The sequence below is a fragment of the Engraulis encrasicolus genome, chromosome 10 (assembly GCF_034702125.1).
Source record: "Engraulis encrasicolus isolate BLACKSEA-1 chromosome 10, IST_EnEncr_1.0, whole genome shotgun sequence".
In the NCBI taxonomy this organism is placed as follows: domain Eukaryota; kingdom Metazoa; phylum Chordata; class Actinopteri; order Clupeiformes; family Engraulidae; genus Engraulis; species Engraulis encrasicolus.
In genome coordinates, this window is record NC_085866.1 from 7,347,630 (window position 1) to 7,368,387 (window position 20,758).

The following is a 20,758-nucleotide window of genomic DNA, read 5'->3' on the forward strand; positions in this document are numbered from 1 at the left end:
ATGCTGAAAACATTTGCAGGCGATATTGATATTTTAATGTATGCCAAGCTTCATTGAACTCTATGAAATAAAGGTTTTCTGTTAGTGGATGGGTTAGCTGCCTGTGCATGGATTTCTGTATCAGGCGAAATACAATGTCATCAGACGTGTGATTTTGAGTTAATACAGTAAATACAGTAAAGCAAAGGGGATAGACATAAGGATTTTCCCATGCGTCACAGCCAGCTTCTACCTTGTAAGAATGAGAGAGCAAAATCTGCCTCTTCCTGGTTGGCACTGCTTTCTGCTTTCTCAGTTTCACATTTAAAGGCACAGCACGTCATTTAAAAATGTGGGATTTGATTATATGTAGCCTAGTTTAAAATACTTATAATATTCCATCAGTCAAAACTGATTATTACAATGAGGATCCTGTTACACAATAATAATCCATTAAATGAGTATTAAATGCAAAATAAAAGAATGATCATTACAAGTGGTACACTGTTTGAAAAAAATATATATATTAACAAATTGTTCCTGACTGCACTATATCAGCAAAGTGGCCATTTCATGCCATGTTCTTTGATCCTTTATTAGCTGAAATCTACCGACATCTTCCCATAAGCATACCATCCAATGAATGGAGTCAGTGGGCTGGGCCAAATTCCGCTCAAAACCGAGCATGCGTTCTGCACACGCTGTCCCTTCGCCAAAAACGCGTTGGAGGGAGTGCGTGTCTGACAGGCCTTTGCAGTAGGACCGAAAGCAGATTTCCAACGCTTCTAACAGCAAGCCGCATAAGTTAATCTGTAACATATCAAAAATGAGCTATCACAAACCAGACGAGAAAACCCTGCAAGGGCTGAAGGACATCGCCAATAAACTGAGAATCAATTCAATCAAGGCAACATGCGCATCAAACTCTGGGTAAGTTATTCTGCATTGTTGCTTTGTAACGTTAACTTTCTTCCCATGCAAAGCTTCTTTATTTTAACAAGAACAAATCGGTTAAGTGCTGAAATGTTCTAAATGAAGTGCACGTGCAAAATAGCACATGCGCGCAATGAAATGACCGAGGAGGCGAAAGCGTTTTCTTTTTATCCAGACTGTTTCCTGCTGTTTGTTAAGCGTTTTGCTGATATTGTTCAAATCACTCTACATATTTCACGTTAATTACGGTTCATGAGGTTCGATGAATGATTTCAATGAGCTGTGTCATCATGCATTGTCTGGACGACGCTGGCGTGAAGCTCGGTCTATCAGCCCCAAAATGATACCTAGCCAGACTCGTGCTAAATGAATGAACTTGGACACATTTATATTGCTCATATATCCCTGTGCCTGACTTTTGCGCCGAGACTTTCTACACAAGGGGCTGCTAGCAACTATTAGCTATGTAGCCGCTTCAAATACTTTCACCAATCTTTGCTCTCTCCATATTCATGTCACATGGGAGAGGTCAGTGGTCTCGTGGTCCTCTTCATGTTTGATGGTTTAAAGTCGCAGCAGTCGATCCCTGTTAATTTATAAACTTTGCCCATGTGATTTCAAAGTGGTGCTAATTGATGATGGCAGAAGAGGTCTTGACCAGTCAAGAAAGCGGACGTTGTCACATCCATGGCTTTTTACTTTGCATCGCAAGAGGTTGATTTCATAACACGCTCCGTTCTGCTCGGAACAACCACAGACGGTGCATTTCTTCCTGAATGCTACTTTGTCACACAGGTGTGGAAAGCTCTGACGCATGAACAGTATAGACTGCATATTGTATTCCCGGTCATTCCTTGCCATTGCCAAACGTGTAAATGTCATCTCACTTCCTTGTAGAGCTACTTGGACAACTATCTTGATGAAAGATGAGTGAGGAGAAAAATGAACACGATAATGTTAAGAACCTGTTAGTGCAAACTTCCTTCGAACGCCCACGAGGAAGCAACATCAACCCGGTCTATTGATTTCATTTTTTTTCAAGTTCAGGGTCATCTCCCAGCAATGCGAGTGCAACTATTGTCTTATTGTACTCTTGCAGTAGCCTACTGCACTTCCTTGTCTTTACTGTCTTTGTTTTGTGTTTTCAGCCCACTTGTTTCTGAAAGGAGGAGGAAGGGGGTAAATTTAGGAAACCATGATTGAGTATAACATAAACTTGCACGCTTTGAAATGTGTGAAACTGAATTAACAGCTTGTGACTGAAGTTCAAGTGCATGTGATTCTGAAGTTTTCAGATTTCAGAAGTGTGCTCACATAACTCATAGTAAATAGGATGGGCACATGTTGGGGGATGTGTCTGTTCTACATGCTCATTTTGTAACTTAACAAATGTGTGAAACCGCATGCTCTGGTGACCAATTGGTAACCATCCTGAATTGCAGGTTTGTGCACTTCTCAGATGCACAAAAACTGATTTCAAAAGTGGAAGGTGGTTTGAGGTCTCTTAACAAATCTTTTGAGGCACGTGCATAGTTGAGTGTTCCGTCTGGTCTAATGTCTTAGTCAACGTTTATTGACGGATAATATTATAGAAATTAAGTTATCGGCAAGGACCAATGACCTAACACGGTGCATGGTACCTGAGTACATTACAATAAACTGGTCAGTAGTACAGTGCCAAGATGATTTATCACGGTGTCTAACTGATATTTTGTGGTCTCCTGGTTGTATATGGGCCAGTCGCCTGTGTGTGTTCCCGACTTCTGTATTTGCTTCACCAAAGACTTGGAGCAAGACCTGTGGTGTTACTTAAAACTGCTAATAATGCAATGCAACAATGTTGCAAGTGGCACTGATTATTACCTTGCCTCCAGACTGACCGATGTGTGTGTAACAAAGGAAATGTGCGCTGATGAAAATGCATGTCGAAACGTTAGTCTGATTTGCTCTGATAAAATAAATTACTGAAAATGGACTTCTGTGTGGCACCAGACTCTTTTTTTCCTTTCTACTACTAACCGACGTGTGTGTTGCCTCTCCGTAGACACCCCACCTCTTGCTGCAGTGCAGCAGAGCTCATGTCAGTGCTCTTCTTCCACACCATGCGCTACAAGGCCGATGACCCACGCAACTGCTGCAACGATCGCTTTGTCATGTCCAAGGTGAGGGTTGGGACCACTGACTTGTATAACAAGTCAGTGGTTGGGACTTCTACTGACTTCCACGCTGGGTCCCATTTCTTGCATTTTTGAGTTCCATTTTCAAACATTTTTATAGTTTTAAGGCCACTTTGACCGTACAGGCCCTGCATTGTTTCTCTTGCACAGCAAGTAACCAGGATGATTTAAAAAAAGCAATTCCAAAGAATCAATGAATGCAAACCATTGTCTTTGTCTGAAATGTACAGTGTAGTAGAATGTTGTATGACATGTGTTGATGCATTCCAGGGCCATGCGGCTCCTATTCTCTACGCTGCCTGGGCTGAGGCCGGCTTCGTCAAGGAGTCTGAACTCCTGAACCTCCGCAAGCTGGACTGTGAGCTGGAGGGCCATCCCACCCCTGTGAGTACAGATGTGCACTACCCCCACCCCCCACCTTAGCTGTCTTGTCAGTACAGTAGCATGGGTTGCATAATCTCTAGTGACTCAAGTTTTGGTGTGATAAACATGGGAATACTTTGTGTGACATGACTTTTTATCTGGTCTTGTCTGCTCTAAGATGTAAACGTGAGAAGTTTGAGTTTTAATGAGAAGTAAATTGCCTAATGGTGTACCCACGTGGTGTCGTATATTAACTTTCCAAAGTAATGAGGCTAGACTGTGCTGTTGCTTGGTTTACAATGAATTATCTTAGCCTTGCTTATCAGTCAAACTCATTTAGAACACTCCTATGTGTGATGCTAATTAGCCTTATTCAGTTACCTTAAGTTCTGTATTGAAGCAAAACAGGAAAAATGACTACCGTACCTGTTTCCATAGAAAACAGTGGGGTGTAAGTTTTTATATCTTTGCCGAATGCTACTTGCCCTGTGCAGATGTACTGAGTCTAAGGTGTATGGCGTTGCATATAAAAGGTCCATGGTAATAGGCTCTGAAGAAAGTAAGGTTTTGTGATACCAAGGCACATAATGAAGAGGGTTTAATATGATTCCCTTTCAAATTGGAGGTGTTCAAAAGTAAGCAGTCTGGTCATTTAATTTGACCTGTTGTGTGTATTGATTGTGTTTTTTCCATTCCCATCAGAAACTGGAGTTTGTGGACGTGGCCACCGGTTCCCTGGGTCAGGGTCTAGGGGCAGCCTGTGGCATGGCCTACACCGGCAAGCACTTTGACAAAGCCAGGTATTATTAGAGCACAGGCACCGCCTCGCCTGCAGTGCATCTGTGACCCACATTCTCCAGTCTGGCCAATACTGTAGGGTGACTTGCATAAGATTTTGTAGCTTATGCCCAAAGCTGTTTTAAGCCTTACAGTACAAATGGGGAGGTTGAAGCTGATCAGCTACTGCCTATAGTTGTTGCACTCTTTGAAACGCTCTTTGAAAATGTGTTGCTTGTTGAAAGGGAAATTTCCGACGTGTCTGGTTTCTAATATTTCCCAATATCAGAACTTTAAGAGAATAGTGAGGCTCTGCAACTATCAACCAAAACTTGTTTTGTGTTCTCTCTGTTAATGTAACATGATGTAAGCTTGATCTGCAGGTGTAAATATACAGCGCTAAGGGTCCCAACAAATCTTTTCAGCATTCAAAAAGAGTTGAAGTAAAAACGATTTCCACATCTTTTTCAGTGCCACAGCCTCAAACCAGCTGACTTGTTTAGGGTGGGTCGGTGGTCGTGTTGCTATACAAACTCTTGTGCAAAAGTGATTGTGTCAGCGTGTGACCCTGACCTTCTCTCTGTCTCTGTCTCTGTCTCTCTCACGCTCTCGCTCTCGCTCTCTCTTGTGTGCTTGGCCAGCTACCGTGTGTACTGCATGATGGGAGACGGCGAGTGTTCGGAGGGGGCGGTGTGGGAGGCCATGGCCTTCGCCTCCTACTACAAGCTGGATAACCTGGTGGCCATCCTGGACGTCAACCGGCTGGGCCAGAGCGAGGCCGCCCCCCTGCAGCACGACATGGACACCTACAGGAAACGCTGCGAGGCATTCGGGTACGTGGCCACGGTACTAGCTAAGAAGCTGGATCTAACAAGAAGCGTCATTTTGTTTCTTTTCCGGTATCCACTTTATGTCGGGTGAACGCCTCTTTAGGAGACCGTCAGTTAGGAGACCTTCGGAGTCCTGAGGTTGAGAATCAATGAAGTCTCCTTAGCGCTGTAGATGGCGATAGCGCACGTCTTGCGCAAACACCTCAAAAAGAGAAGTAGTAGTAGGGGACAACGCCCCCTTAGGAGACCCAACTTGAGCACACGCTTTTGCATTGAGTGGTCATGTTTTGCGATATCTTGGTTTGATTCAGTATTTTTGGTACTAGTCCAAGAACAAGGGGAGCGTTTGTGATGACTCATTATTACTGCGCAGCACGTATGCGCACATGGCGAAATTATGATGATGCATTCTGGTCAGAAAAGTCTCATCAGGGGGGCGCTGTGGCGCAGCGCGCTAAGCCCCCCACATTTGGGCTTTCATGCCCACGAGGACCCCGGTTCGAGTCCGGCCGGGGTCATTTCCCGATTCCACCGCTTCTCTCTGTCCCACTCGCTTCCTGTCACCATCTCAGACTGTCCTATCAAATAAAGGCATAAAAAAAAAAGAAAAAAAAAGAAAAGTCTCACCAGAATGCAAAGAAATGGCACTGTTCATGCGTGCTGTGCAGACTGCGCAGCAGCGCACCATCACCAACGCGGCCAAGATTAAGTGAGAAACCTGACTAAATTAACCTACTGGAAGTGGTTAGTGGAACTGTCCAAGATGGTGCACATGTGTCATTTAGCTAAGAAAATTATTTATATATTTAATATCTGATAACCTAATTGGCTAGTGATAAGCGGGTTAATTATGTTAATCCACATACTTTGTAATGAATGCATATTTTGAGCGGCTCCCCCTGTTTCTTTTTCTGATTTGGATTATTGTAACACACTAACTCATTCACTGCATAATGCACTACATGGAGAATAAAACGTGTAACTCACAACCTATTAATTGTGGCATGACTTTTGTGGACGCAGGGAGGTGTCTACTTGATTCACCTGTTGTGACTGCGTATTCATCCACCACACTGCTCTCCAGTCCCCGCCCCCTCTGGGTTTTGAGCCAACATGCTCTTTGACTGGAAACTGAATCTCCCTGCTAAGTCATGCAGCGTAGCCTGTGTCATCATGACTTTGCCATGCTGCGTAGCCTGTGTAATCATGACTTTGCCATGCCGGCTACCCTGTGTAATCATGACTTTGCACTTGTGGCGGCTAGCCTTGCAACTTGTAGGTAATGTTTTCCCAGTTCAATTGGGACTCTACACATTATCGCTTATCTTGCAGGTGTGTCAAAGTGGAACAAACATCAGTGGATCACACTGCAGCTTAGTTTTTAAGTATTGATTATGTGCTAACACCTGCCTAACCTTTCAGCGTCCCTACGCCTTCTTCAGAGTTGTGTTAATATTTTCCTGTGTGTCCTTCCTGTGTGCAGGTTCAACACGTATGTGGTGGATGGTCATGATGTGGAGGAGCTGTGCAAGGCCTTCTGGCAAGCTCAGCAGGTCAAAGGGAAGCCCACCGCCATCGTGGCCAAAACATTCAAGGGCAAAGGCCTCACCGGTGGGTTGGAAAACAAAATGAAGAGTTCAGATGCAAACCCCCCTAAGTGCCTTTTCAGAAAATAATCTTCATTCATTTTTATTTAATACAAAGCTATCAAAATTGCGTATTTTTTAAAATGTATTTATGTAATATAACTATTTATATGTATTATCAAGTACATAAATGTAAACCAAACCAACAACGGGGTTCTAAAAATATAGAAGTGCAGGTCTTCAGAAATGGAGTTAGGGGGTTTTGCATCTGAACTCTACAAATGCTCCCCGATATTTACCTGGGGCCTTTTCTAAGAACTTAAGGATAGGCCCTGGGCGCTGCCATACTGGATTGTAGTTCGAAATTTGTATAAGAAGGTTTGATGTGCATACAGATAGGGTTTTTTTGTTTGTTTTTTTTTGTTTTTCTCAACCCCCTAAATTTTTAATTTTCTCCATTTTGAAGTGGATATAATCAGGGCTTTAAACTAACTTTATTCATCACCAGCCAAAGTGGCTAATATATGTTAATATTACTGGCTAAACACACACTCACCAAAGGGTCAAATGGCAAATAAGTCTTATTTTCTACCAGACAAGTTACATTTTCACCAGCATTTGGCCAGTTGGCAGGTGTTAATTTGGAGTCCTGGATGTAATGTATTGAGGGCACTGGTCATGACGGTAGATGAAGCAAGTAGAGTTCGCACACGGCTCGACCACACGGCTCGACCAGTCGCAAACGGCTACATGTCATTGTGCACAGAATGAGAGCAGACACAAAGGAATAAATTTACACCATCAATGGTTACTGTAGCACCTACAATGCAGCAGGTTGTAATGTAGGTCAAACCCTCCCACAATGCCTTGCTGCCAACCGACCAAATACTGGTAAAACATTGCAGTGTCTAGTCACAATTTCAGTCTCACTAGCCTCTTTGGCAGGTAACTACTGCTTTGGTGTGACAAATCACTGCATTTAAATACAAACAATTGATGCAACTACAATCATATTCATAAAGACTACAAAATCTAGCAGAAGGGCTATAGTGACTCTGTAAAACCACTAGACACAGTGGCCGGTGTGCAAAAAAGTTGTCGTCAAGCCCTGAAAGCAACTAAATATCGTGTTGCTTGCCGGTTCCCTTATCCTTTGCATGGCATGCCAGTATTTCAAGCAGACTATCGCTGTCTGCAGGGAAATAACCAAACCTAATAATGCAGTGTTGCTGTTGGCCAGGTCCCCTTGGTAATGTAATCGTGGCCTTGTGGTCATTCACTTCTCCTTCTGGTTTCCTGTGTTGTAGTACAGGGATTCACCAGCGCACTGTCTGCAATCCCACATGGTCTTATTGCACAGCAGGTTTTGTACTTTTTAATAAAAGAAAGAAATTCAACATATACACTATCACAAGCTATCCTGCTACTGTAAAGACATTGTCTGTGCCTCAAATGGCGCACTTGTGCACTTTGGGCAGTGGGCACTATGTTTTGGTATGTAATCAGTGCGCCATACACAGCACAGCACAGCACTTGACTGCCTTTATGGTGTAGGCTATATAAATACCGGACATATAAATGCTATTTTGTGTTTGCTGATATTTCCATTGAGGGATGTTCACTACTAATTTGTGTGAAGTGCACAATACATGCTATATAAATGCATTTCTTTGCACAATAAATGCTATATAAACACTTTTCTTTGCTTACTCTATGTTGAGTAGGCATCGAGGACATGGATAACTGGCACGGTAAGCCGATCCCCAAGGACCGCGTGGACGCCCTGCTGAAGGAGCTGCAGGCCCAGATCCAGTCGCCCAACAAGACGCTGACCCCAGAGGCCCCCCAGGAGGACGCCCAGGCAGTCGACTACTCCGCCATACGCCTCCCCTCGCCCCCCGCATACAAACTGGGAGATAAGGTGACTGGGTATATTTTCTAAAAAAAAAATTTTTTTTGTTTGTTTTTTTTTTAGCAGCAATTTTTTTTTTTTAAATGCATGCGTCTTCACACGTGATGTCCATCTGCATTAGCATTTAGGTATATTAACTGGGCCAGTTGCTCTTTTTACTATATTTTTTTCCCCAAATAATTCTGCAGTCATCCTCACACTTAATGCTTTATGCATCTGTTTTTAGGTATATGAAGTAGCCCATTTGATTTACTTTATCTGGGTAGAAAGTGCAGAAAATCAGGTAAAACTCTGAAGAGTGTTCTGCCCTACAAAGCAAGAACACAGTAACTAGGTAGAGCCCTGATCTGAGCGAAATAATTTAATAGTAAAATGATCTGATGTTCTCCAGTAGTTTTAGCTAGATCATTGACATGTGGCAGTTTCATTACCTTTTTTTGGCAGATAAACCATTGTAGTTAACTATATTGTCATATATTTGTCATTAAAATAGCAATCACTCGTTTGCAACAACAATGCAGTTACTGCATTCTTGCTTTGTAGGCCAGTGCTGTCTATTGCTTCTTTCACACTTGAGCGCTTACCTGTCTGCCGTCCCATACCGTGTGGTCCTTAGGTGGCCACCCGGAAGGCCTATGGCGTGGCGCTGGCCAAGCTGGGGCAGGGCAGCCCCAGGGTGGTGGCTCTGGACGGGGACACAAAGAACTCCACCTTCTCAGACATGTTCAAGAAGGCCCACCCCGACCGCTTCATCGAGTGCTTCATCGCCGAGCAAAACATGGTAAGGAAGACGTGTGTGCATGCAGTAGTAGAATCCTCTTGAACTTGGGTTCTGGCTGTAGCTCGCAAAAGGCATGTAGGCATGTGCTTAAGTGCAGTGTGTTAGTGTGGCGTGTCTTTTTTTTTTTTTTTCTCTCCTTAGCCTCAATGACCAAGGTCATGACATGATCAAGTAGGTAGCAGGCTTCACTCAGGTTTCTTGATAACTTTTAAGGGTGCTGTCCCAAATAAATACTTAGAATCAAAGAAAAGGGGGGCGCACCTTGCATCAATTTTTTCTTCTTTTATTTTTGTGCACAGATGTGTTTCGGCGTGTGCCTTCCTCAGTGTTGCACCCCTTTTCTTTGATTCCAAGGTCATGACATGGCAATGGCTGTCAAATCATGCAAGTCTCCCTTAGTTGACTTTGCTATGATGGTGTGGTTCACAGCACACAACCCTTTTGTGTGTGTTCCAAATTAAATGAGGTCTTCCCTGGCAAATTTTTGTGTACCAAAAAGGGTGCAAGAGTATTCCTTAATTTAATATACTCAGTAAAGTAAATGGGTAGAGCCCTTTTTAAAATGAAAATGCCACAAAATTATTCGAAGTAGTAAACATTCAGCTTTGTAGCGGTTGGCCTGATCTTTCTTCTGCCATACCAAAAGTAGTAATGTGGCAGTGGCAAGAAGGTTTTTGGCGCCACATGTAATAAATGAATGAAGCGGTTATGCAACAAGTGTTTACTGAGGGCGGAGTGTTGGTAATATTTATGTGCCTGGGGCACTCCAAAGGTATCTGACCTTCTCTGTTAAACTGTAATCTGCTGTGAAGTCTGCAGCATTAGCGTCTGTTAACCCACTGACACGAGGTCCCTGTACTCACCCTGTTCACCAGAGGCGGTTGCTCAACGCGTGGGCTTCCCACACTTGAAGGGGTGGCTCTACTCCCAACTTCCCCATACTATACTTTGCACTTTGAGCTCTTCCTTGATTGGCCTACAGTTTTTTAGGCTTCTGGCCATCAGTAGGAATGTTTTCACTGTGAATTTGGCGGCAGAACGTTTCACAGTGCCTGAAGGGAGTGTTTTAAAATGTATAACCGAATTTGCTGCAGTGATAGGCCTACTTTTTGGCATCTTCAGCATGCATTAATCCATGTGAAACTGGAGTCAGTAGCCTCAATGGGCCTATTCACTCTTTGCTGAAAACACTCAACTACATCATGGCAACATGGCTGACAAGGTCCATAGCTATGACGATGCAAGTAGCCTTAGGTAACCGACTAAGACTTGGTCATTACCATTTTGGTGTCAGTTGTAACCAAGGCTCTGCATTAAGGGGTTAACCCCCAAATGTCAAAAGGAAGAGCTCAAAGTGCAAAGAGATTTTTAGGTCTCTGGCCATCAGTAGGAATGTTTGCACTGTCTATTTGGAGATTGAATGTTTCACAGTGGCTGAAGGAGTGTGTTTGGAAATGCTCAATAGAATGCCTTAACCCTCTGAGGTCCGAGTGCCCTTCAGAGGGCAACTTGTCTCCAAAAACAAATCTGTAACTCTGAGTTTTTGTCATTGGAACATATAAGTCACACCATTAGAAACCTCAGACCTTCCAGGTTCCAAATATATATATATGAAATGAAAATACTTGAAAATGTCAGGGTGGTGCAAGCAGCCTAAAAGCCTCTGAAAGGCCTTAGACCTCAGAGGGTTAAGTATGCATTTATCCACATGAATACTAATTACTCACACTTCGGTCATTAACTTCAGAATGCCTAAAATGGCCCCTTCTAATCTTTTCAGGTCAGTGTTGCCATTGGCTGTGCCACGCGTGACCGCACGGTGGCGTTCGCCAGCACCTTCGCGGCCTTCTTCTCGCGCGCCTACGACCAGATCCGCATGGCCGCCATCTCCCAGTCTAACGTCAACTTGGCCGGCTCCCACTGCGGCGTCTCAATCGGTAAGCTGTAGTGGTGTGTATTGGCACTGCCCTCACGATCAGATTCGATCACGATTCGGGAGGTAGCGATTCGATCCGATTCTATGCGATTCGATCCGATCTGATTCAATTCTACAATGCATTGTAATGCATTACATTTCTACTGAAAGCAAAGCAAATGTTTAATCAGTCATGATGAGGCAATACAGAAAACAGCCAATAAATTGTTGGTCAGTATCTGACTGTCTGTATCAGTCTTGCAGTGTTTTGAAGTGCTTTTATTTAATTTAACATTCATTTGCTCCTGAAATATTCATGGAAGTAATTGAAACTTAAAAGAAATGCCAAATCGATTCTGGAACTTGCCACATTGAATTGGATCGTCCATGCCCCGCATTGGATTGCATCACCGAATCGATCATTGTTGGCACCACTAGTAAGCTGCATCTTAGCAGGTCCATGTGTTTGAAAGTGAAAGGCCACCTGGGAAACTCCCAAGACCCATTGTCGGTGCACAAAACAAAATGGCTTTTATGCCTCACCCGTGCAAGGGAGCAGCACGTTTGGCAAGTTAAGCCATACAACATGTGTCCCCTGTTTTTGCTTTGCGCAGAAGACTGCCAGTTTGAAAATTATTTTAGGACCCTTTGTTAAATTCTCCAACTGAGGGAGAAAAAAGTGGACTTCACTGAAATCCTATTCTACTGTACAATGCAGCCAAGTCAGTCTTTGCTGAATACATGGAGATTTTGTTGTTGTTAAATATATGGAGATGGTCCTGCTAACATATCTTTGAATGCCTTTTTTAAAAATCACAGGTGAGGATGGACCCTCTCAGATGGCCTTGGAAGACCTGGCAATGTTCCGTGCCATCCCAACATGCACCGTGTTCTACCCCAGTGACGGCGTATCCACTGAGCGTGCTCTGGAGCTGTCCTCCAACACCAAGGTCTGCGCTCCCAGATAAAACTACTTTCCCACGCACCTTTTTGTTGTCAATGTATCAGTATGCAACCCAAGGTTTTTTGGGTGAGTCTGGATGCTTACTCTGCTCTGCTTGCCTCTCGTTCCCCAGGGAATCTGCTTCATCCGCACCAGCCGCCCTGAGACAGCCGTTATCTACCCACCAGACGAGAAGTTTGAGATTGGACACGCAAAGGTAAGAAACCTGGCATCAAGCCAAGCCACGTATTTTCACAGCCACAGCTATTGGCTGGAAATGATGCCCTATTCATTACCTTTGTAATACAATAGACAGGGTGTGTAAATTCCTGGAATGCGGAGACGTTAAGAATGGCTCTGGAACTTCCTGGATGACTGTACTTGCTTGACTGGTGTAATGTCTCCGGTTGGACACTAGGTGGTGCGCCAGTCCGACAGTGACCGCGTGACTGTGATCGGAGCTGGAATTACTTTGCATGAAACACTCGCTGCTGCTGAGCAGCTGGCTGGAGAAGGTTAGTAGCTCCCTCTGGTGGAAAAAAGCAGGAACTGCACACTGTCTGTGACTGCACTGCTGTCCCCCACATTTACTAAACTTGATCTTAAAAATATAGAAGACTAATTTGGTTTACCTTGACACAATAATGAAATTATTCCATAGCTTCTAATCATGTATATCTTATCTAATGCTTAACACATGGTGTATATCCACTCAACCACTGCCAAGTATTTCTATGGATATAATCATATCCGCCTTTAACTTGATATTTGATATTTTATTAGGATCCCCATTAGCTGATGAGACATATCAGCTACTCTTCCTGGGGTCAACTTGAAGACTTAAAAACTTAAGTTGTTTGTGGGTGGTTGATTAATACTGGTTTTGTTGTTACAGGAGTGAACATCCGTGTGATCGACCCCTTCACCATCAAGCCCCTGGATGCTCAGACCATCGTGTCCAGTGCCAGGGCCACCGGCGGCAGGATCATCACCGTGGAGGATCACTACAAAGAGGGTAAGGACCTCACACTACTGGGGCCTATACTAAGAAGCTGGTTCAGGAGTAGACCAGGTTAAGAGGGAAATCTTCTAATAATAGAAGAGCCTGGAGTACCGGCTTCTTAGTATACCCCTCTGGGGGCTCAGTGGGTCAATATCATCATTAAACCTCCCGTCCTCGCCTTGTGCTTGTACTTACTTACTTACTTACTTAGGCCTTTAAATTCCCATAGGAACATAGGCCATTGACGAATGTCCTCCATCCTCTCCTGTCTTGGGCCCTCCGCTCCAGTTGTTGCCATGATAGCCCTTTTTCTTTCATTTCCTGCTCCACAGTTCTTCTCCAGGAGGTTCTTGGTCTGCCTCTTTTTCTTTTTCCCTGTGGGTTCCATGTCAGTGCTTGGTTGGTTATTGCTTCTTTTCGTCTTAATGTATGACCTTGTGCTTGTGGCCTTATACAATTTTCCCTGCCGTCAGCCTAGTAAGCACAACAACTTTTGGGGGTCTTCTCCCCATTCAGCATCCCAATTTCAAATGAGAAGATTACCTTTTGATTGAGCTTTTGCAAGATATTCAGTAAAGCTTTAGTAGTCAACCTTACCTCACAGCTTGAGGCCCATCAGCATAAGGAGGGGATGGGAGGTTGGACTATGAAATGGAGCCAATGTGCTCTCTTTGATGGCGGGTGCTGCTGGAAACATTGTAACAAACATTGTAAACATTATGGTGGTGGTTGTGTATTCGAATAGGCATGTTGGTTTTGTGAGAAAATATGCTTGAATGCGCAAAGGTAGTGTTTTGTGCTGGGTTTTTTTGTTCAGCTTAGCAACCTTGTAGCATTTGGTTGGATTTGGCCAATTTACGTAGTGGGAAGGGAACAACAGCTGATCTGTTCAGTCAGGAATTTTTATAACCCTTTGCAGCAGTTTGTTTCTTGGTATTCCTTGCGTCTGCGTCGTTTTTTGCACCTGTGCTGCTTGGATAAACATTACGAGGGTGTTTAAGAGCCAGCAGTCCTCTTTTGCCTTGTCTAGCCTGCATGTCTGGAGCGCGTGTGTGTGTGCGCGAGTGAGTGTGGAGGATTTTTTTTTTTTTTTTTTTTCTGCCCCATCTTTATTTACTCACTGTGTGCCATCTGTGCTGCCTGCCTGTGTGTGCGTGCGTGTCCGTCCCACAGGTGGTCTGGGCGAGGCCGTGTTGGCAGCCGTGGCAGGCGAGCCGGGCATTGTGGTGCAGAGCCTGTCGGTGAGCCGCGTGCCCCAGAGCGGCAAGCCGCAGGAGCTGCTGGACATGTTTGGCATCAGCGCCAAGAGCATCGTGGCCGCAGTCAAGGGCACCTTCGCCAACTGAAGAAGCGGCAACGGACGACGGCCGGCATCGTCAAGAAGACCTCATCACCCACTCTGCTTCTCGTCCACTCTCTCTCTTTCTCTATATCATGAAGTCCCTTCAACGTTGCGGTGCATAGACTAACAAATGAGAGCCTGGCTCCAACGCTCACTCACCAACCAACAAAGTCACTCACAGCAGCAGGTCAACCCCAACAGATGTTTAGACTTGAGTTTAGATAGTACCTGATCACGCCTTTTTTGTTTTTTATTACATCGTCAAAACATTCCTTTGTACTCTCAATGGACTTAAGTTGTCTTAATTTTCAGTTCTTATTTGCTTTTGTATTGTTTTGAAGACCTCACGAAATACTGTAGGCATTTCTTTGCCGTGATTTTGTCTGTTTTTTCAGTCATTCCACTTGAAGGTTCCTTTTGAAAAGCTTGACGCTGGGCTCAACATCCTCATGTCTGGCAAGGTGTAGTTATCCAAACGAGGAAAAAAAAACAGTGCCCTTGTTTTCACAAGACATTTCATAATGAAGGCTTAATATCTTGCCTCCCTTGCCCGTATTACAGTAGTTAAAATTCATTGTGAATTTTGAAAATGAGCTGCAATTGACTAAGTCCCGCATGCCATTCCAATGTTTTCCCCTCATTCCTTTTTGTATGTCTGTCTGTCTTCTAATAATAACTTCATGGATGTTTTGTAAGTTGGCCTTGATGCATACTATTTGTTCCCTGAGTAGTGTTTTTGTAGCGGAAAGACTTACTCGCAAACCTCTGTGTGATGGTAAGACTGCAATGAACAGTGGTGTACTGGGTCAAATAATACTTAACATGCCAGAAATGACTTGTGTTACTAACGAACGGTGCCTCATCAGTTTGGAGAAGGGGAAAAAACTAGTTTGCACTGCCTTTGCTGTAATAAATAAATACTGACTTGGTTGAAATTCAAGCATTTTTGTGTTCTGTAACTGTATTTGTATAGCACAATTCATACAAGACATTAGCTCAATGTGCTTAACAGTTAGCTCAACAACAATGCTAAACAAAAAATGACCTGAAGTAAAAGGAAAAAATAAATGAAGTGTTAAACTTTATTTGCGAAACGGTGCATCTCCCTTTTGTAGAATGTTAGGAAATTTACATTTTTGTATTAGGCATTCCATTGAATTGCATTGCAAAATTATGTTCTCAAAATATTTGAATGGTAATAATTCACACATAGGTGATATGACCTGAACAGTTTTTTTCAATAAAAGAAATGAAAAAGTAAAAAAAATGGAAATGCACCGTTTTGCAAATAAACACTTCAAATAGTAAACCAGCTTTTCAAATCAAAACATGTACAAGTTGGTTTCAGTGCCTTCAAAGAAATGAAGCTCTTCTCTGTCTTTAAAAAGTTAAACAGCTTTTATTGTGATTCTGATTACTATTCAATACTTTTTCTTTTTCCTTGGCCTAGGTCATTCAATATCATGACCCTGTAGCCAAACCAATTGAGTTTTTATTGCATCAAAAAAAATGATGGAAGCGATGTGTGGTCATTATTTACAGAAGTAACAAATGGCAAACTGAACGGAGATTTTGAGCTTTCAGTGTTAGAAAATATTTTTGGACTTTTTTTTTTTTTCAGTCATGCCAAATGGTGGAGAATCTTCCGGGTGTTCTTTACTGAAGACGGAGTGCCATTGCAGGGTGATGAGCCAACTTGGTTCCCGTTCCCTTTTTATTCCACGCCCTTCATGAACTCGAGGAACTCTGGTGGACAAAAAAGGGAAGATGCACAACGGGTTGAGCTTCCATGTCACCTGAACTTGATATATGGAGTAGTAGTAGGCCCAAAATAGGCCGCACACATGCCTTACCATCATAGTCGATCTTGCCGTCGTTGTTCTTGTCGCCGTCCTTCATTAGCTCCTCGATGTCGTCCTCTGTGATGGCCTCACCTGTTGACTCCAGCATGAGCTTCAACTCGTCTAAATCGATGTAGCCGTCGCCGTTTCTTGGGAAAGAAAGCACACATGTAAAAGAGTATAGCCTGGTATCATCTGCCAACATTTGTTTTGTTGGTCTGACCTGACGCCCTAACAGTTTGCTGTCAGAGGAGAGGTTCTAGACCCAAATTACCAGGGGGGCTGAGGTGGGGCCAGTGTTTATTTTTTTCAGGGACCAATTTTTAATGTTATGAATATAGTACGATAAAATGTGTATCATGTTGTGGTTATAAATGGATATTTTAAGTCATTGGCTGTTGACGCCAGGGGCCACAGCAGGAGCCCTGGCCCACTCTGGCCCTTGTCTAGAACCGCCCTTGTTTGGTGTCATGTTACATACTTATCAAACATGCGGAATACTTCTGCGAGCTCCTCTTCGGACTTTCCTTTGCTCTCCTCTTTCATGCAGCGCACCATCATGACCAAGAACTCATCGAAGTCTACTGTGCCGCTGCCTGCAAGTGACAGGAACATGATTCAGTCCCAAAAGCGTTGGGTGTTAATGACGTGTGATCAGGGGCGTAGCAGCAAATTGTAGGTCCTATGTACAATCATTTCAAATGGACAACCCACGCCATACTGTATTATCTACATAAATCAGACACTGTGTGGGCTTACTTTATGGTGGGCCCTGGTGACTCAGTCATATTTACCCACCCTCAGTGTACAACACCCCTGTGTGTGATTACTGACTGTTTAAAATGTCAGTGTCATGGAAGATTTCACAGTGAACATCTGTCGTGATGTCACTAACGTACCGTCCTCGTCTACCTCATCCACCATCTCCTGCAGCTCTTCCTGGGTGGGGTTCTGGCCCAGCATCCTCATCACCTTGCCCAACTCCTTGGTGCTGATGCAGCCGTCCTCCGCATCCTGCACGAAGATGTCAAAGGCAGCACGGAACTCTGCAGTGACAGACAAACCGGGATTTAAATTAAAACTTTGTTTTCAATACCAGCCAAAATGGCTATTAGGGCCTAATCTTATTATTCAATCACACACTCACTAAAGTTTCAAAGTGGCCTGTCAGTTGGTCTTTTCTACCAGCCAAACTGAAATTTCACCAGTCTGGTTTGCTGGTGTTAATTTAGAACCCTGCAGACAAACCATTGCAAGGTTGAGCTCAGAGCTGGTACATGTTAGCCAGGCTGTGCCCTCCTAGTGACGCAACACTTTCAGCGTTGCAACTAGTCAGGTCAAGAACAATGTAAGTACTTTCTGAGTTCCCGAAAATACAGGAACTCCTCCCACTTTGTTGGCAAGCAAACAACCATAAGCAACCAAGGGGGGCCGTTTGGGAAATGTTGATTGTTATTCTCTTGGTCAGACCAAGTCTTGAAGAGATTTGAACGTTGATGATAATCAGGCTAGATACATGTAGGCCTAGCTGTTGATTAGGTTGGGTTACATGTTTCACATTATTTACAGGACAAAAATAAAATGTGTTAGAACAGCAAATGAAGGGTCATATCCAAATGTGCAATGTGCATTAGACAATACATGTACATTCAATTACAGGGCCTGGGTAAGATGGGTGATTGCCTAGTTCAAGGGAACAGTCTAGAAAAATTGCAGCAATGCAGGGGCACAGTTAAACTTATGGCTGGGGGTGGGGGTTGGAGGGGCACTCCATGGGTCTTCATATAACAGGATAACTGCAGGTTTTTTTGGTACTGCAATATTTTTGTGTCCAATATACTGCATCATGCAGTACAATCTACAATGCAGTAAAGTCCCGTAATTTTGTGGTATGCATTATTTTGTGTGTCCAAAATAGCACATTTGCAGAAGTAGTGTAGTATATTGCAATAATACTGTGGAGAAAAAAAAACTTTTTTAAAACAATTTTCACGCTGTGGTGCAAAGCAGGATTTTTGTAGATGATTGCAAAACAAAAATACACAGCCCTAACAACAGATTGATTGTTTAATTGAATGCAGTCTTGCAGGGCCGAACTCCAATCCAAACTCTTCAGGCAGGTTAAAAATAATAGATGGGCAGGCTGTTTGTTATCATCAGAAGAGGTGAAGGGTTAAAGATGTATCACTATCGGAACGTTATGTGCTCTCATTAAAGACACCTTTTAAATTCATTTACATATCAAACATGACATCTACAATTTAACTAGATTTGGGCTGTGTAAGTTCAAGTGCAAATAAAATATGCAACAGGTGCCCATCATAATATTATAAGATTTATGTATCCTTCCCTGCAAAGTAACTACAGCCACAATGAAACTGAGGAAAATGCCTTATTAGATTGGATTTTGTAGTTGCTGTAAATTTGGCAATATCTCTGAAACAGGGTAACATTTGGCTTTGCCACCCACAAGATAAAGGAGCTGTTATGATATAAACTTGATTTTGACAAAATGAGCGACAACATCACAGCTGGGAGGTTTACCATTTTTCTGTTCTTCTGTTAAGTTCTCAACCTGTTGGGAAGGAGAAGGAGACGTCTGGTCATGTCCATGTTCATATTCATGTTACTGCTCTCGTGCAGTCCAAAAACAGAACAGTACATGGAAGGTGTTTGACGTGACAGCTCCAACCCCCCCACCCCTCACCACACACACACACACACACACACACACACACACACACACACACACACACACACACACACACACACACACACACACACACACAAACACACACACACATGCACACACACACACACACACACACACACACACACACACTTAAGCGCAGAGAACAAATGGCATGCCATTGCATTGTTCCTGCCCCGCGCACTGCCCCCACCCCCAAACGACCTTCAGTAGATTCTGACCCGTCGTTTTAGAAGCCTGTGATGATATCACGCTCAGTGTACACCACCCCGGGGCTCAGGGCCGGATTAACACTCAGACTAGATATGGCTGCAGCCTAGGGCCCCCCCACTTGCCTGTGGGCCCCTGATAGTGAAAAATTGCAGAATTGTGACAAGATGCTATATTAAAAATGTCATCTGCCGTGTAGAGTACAATTGGTAGACATGTTATCTTCAATTTCTAGTTCGTAATTATGATACTGTTTATTTTAATTTGTTGCGAAATTTGCCCTCCGCGGGGAACCACAGCACCCTGTAGCCTAGGGGCCCCCGGCCATCTTAATCCGACCCTGCTAACAGTGGGTTAACTCTCCCAGGCCAGCCTCAATGGCATCCCATGTATTACCTGGCCCATATGGCCTTTTAAGGTATCATCCGAGCTGTTTATTGCCTCAACAACCCTTTAATGTCTGACAGATATGTAGAGGGCCTCGTCGAAAACATAAAAGTCACAGATAACATGATATTTTTAAAAACAAACAAACAAACAAAAAAACATTTTGAGTATATTGATCTTTGCTGTTCAGATGGATTCACACAAATAGCCGTGAAAACTATCACACAGCTCGCCACCTGTCTTAACACATTTAGTGTTGGTGTACAGTGTTGTGCATTTGCTGTTACCAGAAGGGCAATAATCAAGTTGTTAAGTTCAAGGCCCTGTGTTATGTCATAATACTGTAGTACTATGGTAGTTAACTTTTCAATGTCTATTACAGCGCTCCATTTGTGGAACAACATGCAGTTCCATGGGGCTACACGGTTAACCATCCATGGATGCACCAAATGACAAGTGACTATTTGACTACTTTCCCTTAACCCTTAGTCTCGTCATCTGTCAACTACCAGGCCACACTGTATGGTATCCACTCTTGCCCCTCCAGATAATAAAATAATAAAATAATAAAATAATAATAATAACTTACCGCTGCTTTATAGACATCATCCATGGTGGCTGTGCTGGGTTAGGGGGAGCCCTCAAGACAGAAACACCTCAAACGCACGCCACAAAAACACCTCTCAGCCTCTCAGGCTCTGTCCTGGCCAGTGGCTCCAGTGGAGGTTCAGACGACCCCTTAGTTCAGGCACGCGTACTGGATAAAGGGATGGGGCGGGCGCCGCACCTCCCCTACGACTTTATTGTTGGCTTAGGGACCTTAGCAGAAGAAGACAACGCGCTGGCGTCACTCCCCTTTTCACATCAGAGAGAGAGAGAGAGAGCGAGAGAGAGACAAAGAGAGAGAGAGAGAGAGAGAGAGAGAGAGAGAGAGAGAGAGAGAGAGAGAGAGAGAGAGAGAGAGAGAGAAAGAGATAGATAAAGATAAATAGAGAGTGTGAGTGAGTGTGTGAGAGAGAGAGAGAGAGAGAGAGAGAGAGAGAGAGAGAGAGAGAGAGGAAGGAAGAAA

The 20,758-nt window shown here is 43.6% G+C and overlaps 2 protein-coding genes across 2 annotated transcripts; one reads left to right on the forward strand and one right to left on the reverse strand.

The window, feature by feature from the left end:
* The first annotated feature begins 675 nt into the window (after nucleotides 1–675).
* Nucleotides 676–15,481, forward strand: tktb (transketolase b). Its single transcript, XM_063207973.1, has 14 exons — nucleotides 676–909; nucleotides 2,957–3,074; nucleotides 3,360–3,473; nucleotides 4,155–4,252; nucleotides 4,871–5,062; nucleotides 6,543–6,670; nucleotides 8,370–8,566; nucleotides 9,174–9,338; nucleotides 11,119–11,275; nucleotides 12,073–12,203; nucleotides 12,330–12,413; nucleotides 12,615–12,711; nucleotides 13,092–13,211; nucleotides 14,373–15,481. The coding sequence occupies exons 1-14, from the start codon at nucleotides 806–808 to the stop codon at nucleotides 14,543–14,545; spliced, it is 1,878 nt and encodes a 625-aa protein (XP_063064043.1). The 5' UTR covers nucleotides 676–805; the 3' UTR covers nucleotides 14,546–15,481.
* Nucleotides 15,482–15,920: 439 nt separating this feature from the next.
* Nucleotides 15,921–20,494, reverse strand: tnnc1b (troponin C type 1b (slow)). Its single transcript, XM_063207974.1, has 6 exons — nucleotides 20,279–20,494; nucleotides 18,927–18,957; nucleotides 17,282–17,428; nucleotides 16,864–16,978; nucleotides 16,395–16,531; nucleotides 15,921–16,287 (listed from the first exon to the last, which is right to left on the reverse strand). Exons 1-6 carry the CDS (start codon nucleotides 20,300–20,302, stop codon nucleotides 16,256–16,258), a joined length of 486 nt encoding a protein of 161 aa, XP_063064044.1. The 5' UTR covers nucleotides 20,303–20,494; the 3' UTR covers nucleotides 15,921–16,255.
* Between the last annotated feature and the right edge of the window lie 264 nt (nucleotides 20,495–20,758).